This window comes from Dryobates pubescens, chromosome 9 (genome assembly GCF_014839835.1).
Source record: "Dryobates pubescens isolate bDryPub1 chromosome 9, bDryPub1.pri, whole genome shotgun sequence".
NCBI lineage: Eukaryota > Metazoa > Chordata > Aves > Piciformes > Picidae > Dryobates > Dryobates pubescens.
In genome coordinates this window covers 16,484,857-16,498,972 of record NC_071620.1, presented here as the reverse complement: position 1 = coordinate 16,498,972, position 14,116 = coordinate 16,484,857, and the positions used below count along the sequence as shown (strand labels likewise).

General features: G+C 42.6%; 1 protein-coding gene across 5 annotated transcripts in view; it reads left to right on the top strand.

The window, feature by feature from the left end:
- The window catches only part of SPIRE1 (spire type actin nucleation factor 1), a 142,157-nt gene that overhangs the window by 62,629 nt on the left and 65,412 nt on the right, over positions 1-14,116 (top strand). For all 5 annotated transcript variants that reach the window (XM_054164237.1, XM_054164236.1, XM_054164238.1 and 2 more), the window contains exon 2: positions 3,570-3,800. In XM_054164237.1, the coding sequence (XP_054020212.1) occupies positions 3,570-3,800 (231 nt within the window). The remainder of the gene's footprint in view (positions 1-3,569; positions 3,801-14,116) is intronic.

Sequence of the window (14,116 nt, the reverse complement as noted above, 5' to 3'; positions counted from 1 at the left end):
TTTTCACATCAAATTGAGAACTATGCCAGTGCTTGTCACCTGTTAGGTGCCAGAAGTATTTATTTTGTGGGAAGTTAGCAAACAGTGCAGTGTAGAAGCAGTGACTCTTTGTAAGTAGTTAATGCTCTTAAAAAAAGAATAGGTTCTTGATTATCCAGTGCAAACCCCCACGTATTTATCAATTCATCCATTCACCTGTGAAAAGCTTTTCCTTTTCTTGTGTGTATTTGATTTGTATTACAGGCCAAGTGACAGCACTCAAGCATTTAAGCTGACTGTCTAAACTTATATGTTCTGTTTCTAGTTATGTAGACTTAAATTTTATTTGTGTGACTTTTTTTGGAAGCATTGATGACTCTGTGGCTTTTGTTTGATGTTTGCATGGCACTTGTGTGGTTCTACAAGATCCTCAGTAAACCATTAGTACTGAAAGTGCTGAGTGTGCTGTTCCACTGCAAGTCAAAGCAAAGTTTCTCACTTAAGATGTTTGCTGCTTTGTAACTCAGCAAAAAGAATTTGTGATACTGACAGTCACTGAATAAATAAGATTTCAGTCACAGCTTCTAAATAAGGAGCTGAGAGACTGAAATGCAGGTCTGAATTGGTGCCATTGCAGCCTTTTGCATTGTGTCAGCTTTGCATGTATTATGGAATCTGTTCGTAGCATATGAAAATGCACAAACCATATTACTGAACTGCAAAAGCCCCACTGCTGATATATCAAAGAAAGCAGCGGCTGTCATCCAGTTTTAGCCATGGTGCTTTTGAATGCCTTAATCCTCTTCCCAAATAGGAGGCAGAGAGTGCTCTTTATACCTCCCCTTCTATTCATTTGAAGTGTTGGTGTAGCAAAATGCAGAAGCTGTGCTCAGCAGCCACCACTGCATGGCACAAGACGTTATTTTCCTTACATCCTATTTGGCCATTGCAGTCCTCCTTATAGATGCTAAGCTATTTCAAATTTAGTTTCCATTAAAGTTAGAGGTTGCTTACAATGGTTTTTTACTCCTAGGTGTTTAAAATATCAAAGTCATTATTCAGTTATCCTTCACTTTCATTTGGGTCTACTTCAAATTGAAATGAAGTTGGTATTCCTTCTTCCCTTTCAGTTGGTGAAGGGGTGTGTGTTGAGGTTGTGTTCAGGAGCAGAGTTACAGGAAAAACACATGTCTATCAGTAGAATATATTTTATTTGGTGACATTTTTCACATTTTCTACAAGATATATTCTAGAAGATGGTTACTACAAAATCCCTTCTCTGAGAAGCAAGCCAGATATGCTGTAAACATAAAGGCTGATCTGTTACAGCTGGTTTTAGGGTTTATATGGTGCAGTGTTCTGTCTACAAAGTGGGTGAGGGCAGAAGTATGCCCAGCTCCAGCTCTGGAGCCCTCAGCACAGGAAGGACATGGACCTGCTAGAGCAGGTCCAGAAGAAGCTGGAAAATTATCTGAGGTCTGGAATCCCTCTGCTGTGAGGACAGGCTGAGAGAGTTAGGGTTGCTTAGCCTGGGGAAGAGAAGGCTTTGGGGAGACCTTACTGCAGCCTTTCAGTACTTAAAGGAGGCCTGCAAGAAAGATTGGGACAGTTTCTAGCAGGGCCTGCTGTGAGAGGACAAAGGGTGGTGATTTTAAGCTGAAAGACGGGAGATTTAGGCTAGAGAGAAGGGAGAAATTATTTTTATGGTGAGGGTGGTGAAACACTGGCCCAAGTTTTGCCCAGAGAAGTGGTGGTTGTACCATCCATAGAAACATTCCAGGTAAGGTTGAAAGGGGTTCTGAGCAACCTGTTCTGGTTGAAGATGTCCCTGCTCAGGGAAGGGGGATTTTACTAGATGACCTTTAAAAGTCTCTTCCAATCTTACAATTATATAATGCTTTAGTCTGAGGAAGGGTATGAGAACTGAGCAAGCAGGCAGTGATGCTTCCCTGGTACACTTTTCTGTCTCACTGGCATTTCCCAAGTCAGAAATTGTTCTCCAAAATTATAAATGAAGTGAGGTTTTCCTTCATTAATTTGTGTAATCACTTTTCTTATCTTGATCTTAAGATTATTTTCCAAGTACATATAAAAACATTTCAATAGAATAGCATTGGGAAATTATTTATATTGAATAGAGTTACCAAAAGTATTGAAAGTAATTTGGAAGAGGCTGTTGGGTTTTATGTTTGCTTGTTTGTGCAAAGTGAATTTGTGCTGTAAAGTGATCCCAACAGAGGAATGAAGTATGCAAGTGTAAAGCTGTCAGACCACAGCTACTTCATTAAATTTTCTGTTTCAATAAACTAATAGGATATCACTTGAAGTCTTTGCTAACCTCCAGCTTCTCAGACCAAACTACTTTGCTCCTGGAGTCAAATATAATGTTTTAAGAACCCATCTGTGTTTGTCCTATTCAGCCAAATAGAATTTTAAAAAATGTGCATTAAAAAGTGTGTTGAGCAGGGTTGTACTGAAAGCCAGCTGAGAGGAAATGGCATTTGATAACAAGGTTTGGTGTGTTTAGGAATGCCCCTGTTATTAATGTTGTTCTAGTGCCAACTACTCCTACACTGGAGCCTGCTTGTTTCTGTGACATGCCAGCTGTCACAACACACATGGAAGATCAGAGATTACATGCAACAACTCCAGTCCTACTCCCATTGTCAGACAAGGATCTCCCAGCAGTGACATTACCTTCTTGTGGTTTACTCTGGGAAGCCTGTTTTACCTTCCTTCTCTATTAATACCCATTTCCAGACTCCTCACTTTGAAGTGCCATCTTCACAGCTTTAAAATGCTAGAAGCTTCAATATCACTCATAAAGAAAATAATTGATGCCAAGAAAGAAAATGTGCATTTAGCATTTTGGTCTGTTCATGGGTTTTTTTTGCCAGCTTACACTGTGAGGTTGTCTGTTTGCTCTGCTCTTGACAGAGCACACAATGGAAGCCTCAAGTTCAATGAAAAATGGAGATACTATATCATTACTATGAAATCCAGTTGTAGGTAGTTTCAGTGTACCTCTGCAAGCTGTGCCACAGGCAGATGACTTCCTGTGGGCTGATGTCCCAGTGCTCAGCGAGCTAACACTGGGATGTCCAGAGCTGTGTCCAGCTACTTCTTAGGTCGATGAAGAGCTGCAGAAACTGAAGGGCACTTTCCAAATGTCATTAATTTGTGGGAGGAGGGAAGCATCTCATGTTAGTTCAGTCTTTCCTTTAATTTTGTCTACCCCTGCCTCCACCTAAACCAGTCATATGTGTGTAATACAGTCTTACGAATCTACAGCAATGTTATTTTGAGGTTTGTTAGATTGGAATGAAAAGGGAAAATCATTTTTATTTTTAAATTGCAAACTTTTGCTTCACACTTTGAAATAATAAAGCAGTAGGTGTGTGGCTCTTAAATGCTCTGTGTTGCATTACTGAAGTTCTACTATATTAGAAGTGGAATTTGCTCTTTAATTTTGTTGTTCATTGCCCTCTTCAGTGCTAAGCTTGTTATACAGACACCAGAAACAGGTGTCTCTGGGCTGACCTTCATCCATGTAAACGGCATTAATAAATATTTCTTTTTCACTTGTATAGGTTATCGAGTTGCTGGGGATTATTATATACAAAGCCCTGGACTATGGTTTGAAGGACAATGAAGAGCGGGAATTAAGTCCTCCGCTGGAGCAGCTTATTGACCACATGACTAATTCCACAGAAACAGATGGGAGTAGGGATGAAGGCTATGATGCTCTGGATGAAGGAGTGGAGGATGATGACGACGATGAGGAAGTTGAGGCCATTCGCTCCTATAAAGACGTCATGAAGGTACAGCAATGGGTAGTTTATCTCCTATTTCACTGGTTTTATCAGCAAGAAAATCAACCCTCTTTTCTGTGTTATTATCTGTTTGTGGTACTGGCTGTATAATTTTTTGATTTCCCTGATCATTCCGTAAGGTTTGCTTGCAAAAATGGCATGCAGGAGTATTTCATGTTTGACAGTAAGCAACAGAAAATCCATGATCAAATTTGTCATTGGATGTAGCATTAACATCCCATTCTGATGTCAACCATGCACTAAACAGTCATCCTTCCATGTTGAATTACTTTGTGTACACTTGGACACTTGGTGGGTTGTTTCAATTAATTCACCTTTTCATTAGTGTGGTATTAGTTATTTCTTATCAGCTTTTTCCTTTGCCATCCTTCTCCGATGAAGGAGTGCTTTTATAAGGGTAGCTTATTTGTAGGGAGTGAGTCAGGACACAGTATTTTAGTGATGATCATCATAGTTGTGGTTCTGGAGCTGAGCTGTGAGATTTGGAAATAGGCCTGATGAATTTCAATTGCAACAAGTTCTTTAATGTTATCTGGGCTACTGTGAACAATCCTTTAGAAGTATAACCCTCTAATCTCTGCAGAGGAGTCTTTAGTACAAATTTTACAGCCCAATGAGCTCTTAGTGCAGACAAAGGTATTAGTGAGCATGGATTTTGACAACATTTGTCTAATAGGTTAATAATCTGAGTGTTTAATACAGGTTGGAAAATTGTGTGCTGGTTATTACTACTTCATAAATGCAGGTCATAGTTAAGAGCCAGAAGCTTAGTATGTCACAAAAATTCAGAGTGCGGTGATGCACTCTGACACTAGAGGAGCGTCCCAGATTGCACATCAGGACACTTTAACACACAAGTACAGGACCCTCCTGAAACAAGCAACTTCTGATGTATTGACTGTAAAGAAGGAAGACAGGAATGGGAGTAACTTTTGAGATGCCTTTGTATCGTTTCTGCAAACAGAAATAAAGCTAAATGCTTCATGCCTTTGTTTTTGATCCCTGCCTCAGAGAAGCAAGAGTCAGACAGATAAATGAGTTCCCTGTGATGGGCAGAGCTTGGCTGGGTGAAGTATTCTGCCCTTCCAGCCCCTGCTGTGCTGAGTCCATGCCCTTGCTGTGGGCAGGAGCAAAGGTGGCTTTGCTCTCTCCTCTCTCTGCCACTCCATTGCCCACTCACCTTCTTTAGAGGTGGCCAGCAGCACCCTCATGGAGGTGCTCCAAACAGCATGCTGTTACATAGATGCAATGTATCGTATCCTCTCTTCCTCCAGTCGGGCAAAATACAGTCCCAGTTTTTGGGTGTTCACTATGTTACTCACCATCGTCCAGGCTAGGGGAAGGTTGAAGAATGGCCTTACAATCAAAGTTGGGTTATTACTCACCATCGTCCAGGTTAGGGGAAGGTTGAAGACTGGCCTTACAATAAAAGTTGGGTTGTTAGAGGTAGTTTTGCTTAGTGCAAGGGCCTATGAGAGCTTTGTATACACAGAACCGAGAGCAGTGGCCAGTAGAAGTGATTATTTTACAAGGATTTTGTTTCTGCAAACAGGAAGAGCTAAGCTGCAAAAATGTTGCTGAACTCTTATCAGTTCCTCTGGTGCACATCTCTGAAATACAAAAAAGGGTAAGAAGATGCTTGGTCAGGTTTCAGCTGTTAAGGCCAGTGAATGGCATCTTTCTGGACTGCTTCATTATTACGTTATCTCTGCTAGTCTGAAGAACCTGCCTATTTAAAGGCTTTAACATCAACATCAGACATTTTAACTTACAGCCTCTATTGCCATGAATTTTTTATCATTTTGCAAATGTACTGTTTTTGTGACTTCACCTTGCTGAACTGATGTTCAGCTGGCATTTCTACATCATCCTAACTTCTGCTCCCCTACAGCTGTCCAGTACCTGAAAGGGACCTACAAGAAAGCTGGGAAGGGACTTGTAGTGATAGGGCAAGAGGGAATGGATTGAAGCTTGAGGAGGGCAGAATTAGACTGGATATGAAGAAGAAATTCTTTGTATTGAGGGTAGTGAGACACTGAAACAGGTTGCCCAGGGAAGTCATGGATGCCCCCTTCCTGGAGGTGTGTAGGGCCTTGAACCTGGTCTAGTGGAAGATGTCCCTGCCCATGGCAGGGGGGTTGGAGCTAGATGATCTTTGAGGTCCCTCCCAACCAAACGGCTCTGTGAATCTATGAAGCCTCTTCTCTGTTACTGCTTTTGCATGACATATTTGCTGCAGGCTTAGCTCTTTGCCTGGGCTGTATTCCCTGCTCTGTGTCACTACTGCAGTGGCAGAGCCTGCGTCATTCTGCCACAATTGTTACAAGACTGCAAACTTGGCACATCCTTTTTTCTTGACTTTGTACCTTTTGAGGGCTAAGACCATGTTTTGCTTGTGGATTTTTTTTTGGTGTTTTTTTTTTGTGTGGGTTGTTTGGTTTTGGGGTTTTGGGTTTTGTTTTTTTCACAAGTGAGAATCTAAGTTGCAGGCTACACCCTTATTTACCTAGTGACTGATTCACAACAGTAGTGTGTGATCTTGTGACCATGAGGCTCGATTATTGTAATTTCCTCTTGGCAAGGCTCACTGTGGAGCTTTTTCCTCTCAGATGATAGTGAATGATGAAGGAGGTTTGCTTCTTGAATTGAGCAACTGTCATTCTTGCCTACTGTGCATTCTCTGAAGTGCAAGCTTGGACAATGGCAGAGATGGGATTTGTGCTGCTTATATTGATTTTTTAAGGGTTTTAACTATTCAGTCTCCAGTATGAACATGATTTTGTCCTTGAATTCTTTTGTCCTTCTACAGAAAGTCTCATTGTCAGGTCCACAGAATCACACAAAATCACAGAATGGTCTGGGTTGGAAGGGACCTCTGAAGGTCATCTAGTCTATCCCCCTCTGCAGTGAGTAGGGGCATCCTCAACTAGATCATGTGGCCCAGAGCCCTGTCGAGCCTCCAGGGATGAGGCCCCAACCACCTCCCTGGGCAACCTGTTCCAATGTTCACTACCCTCATGGTAAAGAACTTGTTCCTAAATCTACTCTTCTCTAATTTCAAACCATTGCCCCTCATCCTATCACTCAGGCCTTTGTAAACAGTCCCTTTCCATCCTTGTAGGCCCCTTTCAGATACTGGAAGGTCCAAGGCCTGCCTGCCACCAAGACTTGAGTTTTTACCATAAATCACTAACGTAGGTGAGCCTATTTCATGTTTAAAACAAAGATAGATATGTGTAAGTTTTTCTGTAATGTGGAGTAGGCAAAGTTAATCCTGACCCCTCCTCTAACCTGGAAAATGCTGATTAATGTGGTGGACAACTGCTCCCAAGAACTGGTAAGTGCTAAACAGCACTGCCAAGATCATCATTAGCAGAGCTCTTGTTTGGAGAAGGCACAGACAAGCTTTTGTGCTGCTTCTCAGTGTATTTGGCTGATTTGGCTTTTGATTTCCTTGGCAGGACTAACCTGCTGCACAGACTCCATCCACTGTTTTGAAAACTGCTTCTATGAAGAGAGGAGACGTTGGTTGCCAGACACTTAAGTCTTTTAATCATTGATGTGTTTTGGATATGGCAGCCTTAGTGCAGAGGAAGAGACAGTAAGGAGTGGATGTTTTGAGGCAGATGCTTCCCTTGTTTGGGGCCCTCTTCCCTGCCCTCATCTGCAGTCCCTACACACAATGCACATACAGGGTACAGCAAAGCTGTACATCTTGGGAGTGCCAGGCTCGCTCTGCACATACACAAGGACACTGTACATGTGTACAGTGACCCTAAAGGATTAGGAATGCAGCAGGCTGACAACATGTATATGGCTTGAGGAGCCTTGGGTCAACAGAGGGTATGGACAGAGTAGGCCTGGCATGCTGGGTGGTGTTGGGCTTGCTAAGGGTGTGTGAAGTCCTGTCATGTGGCACCTTTATCAAGACGTGTGGCCCTCCCTGATACTGAAACAAGATGAGGCAGTTTATCAACCTCTTCCAGAGTATGGTCAAACCCTAATTCCACTCCTAATCTTAATGTTATCTCAGTCCTTATCTCAAAGATCTGTGCAGCCAGATGGCTTAAGCCAGCACGACTTTTCAGTTTAACCTGCTGACACTTTCTAAGCTGCATTTCATCAATATCCGCTGGCTTGAGTCTCAATCCTAAACCTAATTCCAGTATTATCCTTTATTCTTGGCCAGCACTCCCTTCTAATTCCAGATGTAAATAAGGCCACAGAACCTCTCAGTAGCAGTTTTTATTCTGTACTGGTTTTTGCTGGGCTGAACTGCAATCCTAGCCCCAGCCCTGTCATTGCTTCCAGCTTTCAACATCACTACAGCCAAATTACTACTGCCAGTACTAGACTTAGCTCTTCTTCAGGGTAGAGGGAGTAGAGGTGGTTCTTCAGAGCAGAGGCTCTCAGCAGAATCTGCAGGTTGTGACACTAACCTTTGTCACTGTCTCTGTTACTTTGTTTTCTGCAGGTCTTGTAGAAATCATATGAGGTGGCAGTGGTTTTTCTGAACCTATGTTTTGCTCATACTTATGTTCACCTTTTGTCCTAACAGTTAATTTTAACAGGAGCTTTATCTGTACCCATGCCACACCTTGTTGTCTCAGAGACAAATACAGGTGGATGGCCCCCAGTGCTCAGTGGCCTTGCCTAAGCAATTACTTCTAGGTAGTGCAGTAATAGTATTCATTAATTCTGACCAGAACTTAACTGTTGTGCAACTGCTGCTTCACAAAGATGAATTAGTGACCCAGGTCCCATAGTAAACAAACCTCTTACTTAGGAAATCTCTGCACAGAGAATTGAATTTATATGAAAATTCTTTCCAGTGCAGCATGTGCAGTATTGTGTTATCTTGCTAAAAGAAATCATAGAGTGGTTTGGCTTGGAAGGGACCTTAAAGATCATCTAGTTCCAACCCTCCCACCATGGGCAGGGACACCTCCTGCTACACCAGGTTGCTTAAGGCCCCATTCAACCTGGTTTGGAACACTTCTCAGGCTTGGAGCCTGCACAGCTTCCCTGGGCAACCTGTTCCAGTGCCTCACCACTCTCATGGAGAGAAATTCCTTCCTAATGTCTAATCTAAATTGAGCTTCTTCCAGTTTGAAGCCATTAGCCCTCATTCTGTTGCTACATGACTTTGTACAAAGTTCCTCTCCAGCTATCCCATAGGCCCCCTTCAAATACTGAAGGTCTCCCAACTCTACCAGCCTGTCCTCACAGCAGAGGTGCTCCAACCCTCCTGTCCCTTTCGTGGCTTCATCTGGACCCACCCAAACAGGTTCATGTCCTTCTTGTGTTGTGGCTCTAGAGCTGGACACAGCACTGCAGGTGGGGTCTCACCAGAGTAGAGTAGAGGGGCAGAATATGCAAGATAATGATTTGCAATATTTTTATTGGTAGGAATCCATCTTTGTGCTTTGTTTTGTAAGTAAAGAGGAAGAATCGCTTCTGTTTCTGTCCAAAAAGCACTCATATTTCAGATTTCTAGGCCACAACAACCCCAAGCAGTGCTATAGGCTGGGGAGAGAGTGACTGGAGAGCAGCCAGGCAGAAAGGGGGTGCTGGTAGATAGTAGACTGAACATGAGCCTGCAGTGTGCCCAGGTGGCCAGGAGATCCAATGGCATCCTGGCCTGTATCAGGAATAGTGAGGCCCAAAGGAGGTTATTCTTCCCCTGTACTCAGCACTGGGTAGGCCACACCTTGACTCCTGTGTCCAGTTCTGGGCCCCTCAATTCAAGACAGATGTTGAGGTACTGGAACGTGTCCAGGGAAGGGCAACAAAACTGGTGAGGGGCCTGGGACACAAGCCCTGTGAGGAGAGGCTGAGGGAGCTGGGGTTGTTTAGCCTGGAGAGGAGGAGGCTCAAGGGAGACCTCATTACTGTCAACAAGTACCTGAAGGGAGGCTGTAGCCAAGTGGTGGTGGGTCTGTTCTCCTGGGCAACCAGCAACAGAATGAGAGGACAGAGTCTCAAGTTGTGCCAGGGGAGGTTCAGGCTGGATGTTAGGAAGAAGTTCTTCACAGAGAGAGTGATTGGCCATTGGAATGGACTGCCCAGGGAGGTGGTGGAGTTGCCGTCCCTGGAGATCTTCAAGAAGAGACTGGATGAGGCACTTATTGCCATGGTCTAATTGATTGGATAGGGCTGGGTGATAGGTTGGACTGGATGATCTTGGAGGTCTCTTCAAACCTGGTTGATTCTATGATTCTATATTGTCCTTTGATCACTGGCATGGTCTCTAAATGAGAAACTTGTAAATTTAGGTAACTCATATGCCTTGGTAGATCATATATAGGATTGACCTCTATCACCTGGAAGGAACTGAAATTTACAGTGATGATAATGATCTGCTTCTGTTTTGTTTTGAATATTCTGATGGTAGCACAGATCAACTATCTGTGGCATGTGTATATTTGTAGTGGAAAAGGAGAGAATGTTCTTTCTCCATGCAATTACAGGTGGGATGAGTACATCTTCATTTAGATCTAAGAATTTTGGAGGCTCCCTCTGAGAACATGCATTATTATGGCATGACCCTGTCAGAGATGAACCAGAAAATGCAGTGAAAAACAAACAGTCTGGATGTTTGCTTGTGACAGAGTTCATGCTGCTAAAAGGCCTGGAGTTCATGTTGATGGAATTCAAAGGCCTGGAATTTTTGCCTAATCCATGAGGTTTAAAGTAGGTTCAGCTTTCTTGGAGTGGAAGTCTGGTTAGTTCTGGGTTTGCTTTAGGGTTTTTATATGAGCCTGCAGAAGAGTATTTATGTTTCACTTCAAAACAAGCGTCTTGGAGTGTACCTTGTAACTCTCTGTAGCTGGTGAACATTTTGGCGCCATATTGAGATGGTAAGCAGGGCCCCAAATGTTATCAGTACATTTTACGTTAAAAAGAAAGGCAGCAGCATTAAATATAGAATCATATTTTAGAATCTTAGAGCTGCATAGGTTGGAAGGGACCTCAGAGATCATCTAATCCAAGCCCCCCCTGCCATGGGCAGGGACAGCTCTCAACCAGACTTGTTGCCCAAAGTCTCCTCCAATCTGGCCTTGAACACCTCCAGGGAAGGGGCCTTCTACACGTACTCTGGGCAGATAGCACTTTTCAAAACCATTGCAGTCAATATATTCATACAAGTGATCAGCTCTCTTCTCTTGAGACCTGTTCTTAGTGCACTTTAGCATCATATTGCTATTCTTGATCTTGATGCATCCTATTTTGGGCAAAGGGATTCTGTGTCTCCACATGAGGGTTCCCTTCAATTTTGTTGTAACAGTACCTGAGCTTGATTTGCTGGCTTAGCCAAAAATTAATCATCTTCTACCTGTGAATCTTCAGTTGTCCCCCACAGACCTGATGTCTTGAGTCCCTTTTTGTAATGCCAAGGAACCTCTTGTCCCAGCTGTTTGATTCCCTGAAAGTGCAACTGTCTAACTTTTGTACCTCTGAAATTCTGAGGGGGCAAGTTCTCCTTGGCTGTTCTTTTTTAGCAGTTTAACTCTTTGGGGACGTGGGTTAGCATCAGACTCGGTAGTGTTAGATAAGGGTTGGACTCAATAATCTTGGAGGTCTTTTCTAACCAAAATGATTCTATGATTCTATTTGTGCAGGCTGAGTAAACTGTGCTGCTGACTGAGCCATGAAAGGAGTCAGTGTTTGAAGCTCTGGTAACTGTGCAGGCTGTGTGGAGGACAGACAATGCAAAATAGAGCAGAAGTGTCTCTCTCCATGTCTGAGTCTTTGTAATGTGTAAGCAATATCTCCACGTTGTTTGGTTTAAAAATAAAATTATTTAACAGCAATAATAGAGGTTTGATCTGAAGGGCTTTATAAACAGCTGCAGAGCAAATGGATTTATGGCAACTGAGAACTCTGCAACTGACAGATAAGTAGAAGTGGAAGTAATTTTGTACTGTTCACAGTGTTTGTTTCGAGAGGTTTAGCATAGAACTGCATTATACCAAATGTGCTTGGAAGGAAATTGTACCCCATGACTTTGGTCTTCCCATTAGAAAATGAGCTTTTCTCTCTTCCCCCTCCCCCCCCCCCCACGCTTTATTCTCACATACAGCAGTGGAAACGATCTCTTCCATGAGCATGGACTTGGATAGATTGGAGCTTCTTATTCTAGGCCAGGAAAGAAAAAAAAAAATCACATTTTCTGTGATGATTTTTATCTTCCCATTGCGGCTCCCTGTAATGCATCTGTACCAGTTAAAAACCCTTGTACCTGTAATTCTCGTAATTACACTGGTATAACCTGTCTAGGGTCTAAAATAGCCTCAGGAATCCAAGGAGTTGTCCAACAACAACAGGAAACACAGATGGAGTGTTCAGATTGTTTTAATGTACGGGGAGGTTACAATACACCTGAAATTTGTGTGTGGCCTTTATGCATCTGAAATAAGCAACACAGGGCATAGACTTTTTTTGCCTTCTGTTTTGTACTGCAGTTATTATAAATAATTTATACATGGCTAAAAAAAATGTGCAGTTTTTAGTGGAGGTGGAAGAATTCTTTGGTGGTAGTGGTGTCCTGTAGTGTATAAAATGCAGGCTTGGTCATGACAGAGCTTCAGTTTTCCCTTCCAGAACACAGATATGTTAAATGTGCAAAGCAATCTGCTAGCAATAACACGTCTGAACCTGAGGTTTAGTCTGAAGCATCAAAGAACTCGTGTTAGCCTGAGCTGCCTAAAATAGAGCCGGGAGACGAAAGCAGATCAATGAGTGTTTACTTTCACAAGGTACATTTTGTTTGATCAGATTAATTTGAAATCCTAACTAATGACTTGAAATCAGGGTAATGGTCAATTAACACAGTGCTATAGTGACCCATAACAAAGTAAAACCAAAGCAGAGCTGCTGTTACAAAAGTGACCCATATCTTCTCTGTCCAACAAATGAACCCCAGTGGTCAGCCAGGCAATGCAGCCTGACCTGCCCAAAGCTGAAGGGATCTTCAGCATGTATGTCTCTTCAACTCACCTACCCTCTCCAGGTGTTAAAGCTGATAAGGGCACATGAGGCCATGATGGATGTTTCAGATTCACTGTCAGCCTGGTAAAGGCAGTAGAGCTGCTCAGAAAAACTAGCCACGACAGCAGCTTGTCTTATATTAGGGTTTGGCAAAGGTTCATCTTGTTGGAATCTGGTTCCCAACCGCACAGACTTTGCAGTCTGGGATGTTCATGGTGTTGCAGATAACTTTTTAGCTCTATTGACTCCTCGTGCTACTTGAAAAGTGCAGGCTGCTTTTATACAGATTCACATGACATCTTCTGTCATGACTGTAAGGCACAAGTGTTCATTGATTTCCCTGTAATGCCAGCATTCCGTAGGGAATACCCTGTATATGTTATCAGTACTCCATGTACTATTTACACCGTGTGTGTGATACATGTTTTAGTAGCCAAGAAAATTAAGGGTGACAAGCAAAGCTGCTGTACATTTTTCTCTCTCGTGTAGCATTATGTGCTCAGCGTGTGAAGTAGCTGCCCTCACAGGCTAAAATCAAAACAGTAGATTAACTTGTTTCTGCAGTTTTGAAGTTGTGCATGTACAGTTGTGCATGTTTGAAATGGGCAGTATAGGTGTTCTTCTCATGCTCTACAGGTACCAGAGAAGCAGGATTTATGGTGTGGGAGAGAACTTCTTAATTAGGCCAGTTGATTTAACTGGGGAGAAATACATTAGCCCTTCCAGGCTGAAATGAAAGGTCCAACAGCAGAATCTCCAAGTGCTTGTCCACTGTAAATTTGGTATCTTTAACTTCTGTGAGGTGTTGGAGCCTCACAATCAATTGCCCCATTCAGGAGGGGAAAAGTAGTTGTGGAAGCTTTCCCTTTTCTAGTTCTGGCTAAATTTGAGAATGCTCAGAAGTTTTTCTTACTGATAGCAGTTGTGTAAAAACCTATGGGTATGGCAGCTGTCGATATTGCTAGTTCAGTCACTTTAAGGGTGGCATAATTGCATTGCCAAACAAAATGGAAGCAGCAGAGATGGTACAAAGATAGATGCTTACTTAATTCCTTACAGAGGCATATTGTACTGTAACAGCAACATGGGAAAAGGAAAGAAACAGAGAAAGGGCCCTTTAATTAAGCCACTGTGATCTTCTTGCTTTTTGAATTATTCAAGAGGGAGCCTTGGGCTTGAGGCAAAGTTTCTTTTGGTGCATTTATTTCAGGACCAGTAACAGCATTAAAAGAAATTAAACATTTGGGGGAAAGTTGTTTGAATTGACTTAAGTACCTCTAATTTTCCATAATATTACTCTTTCTATTTTAGCT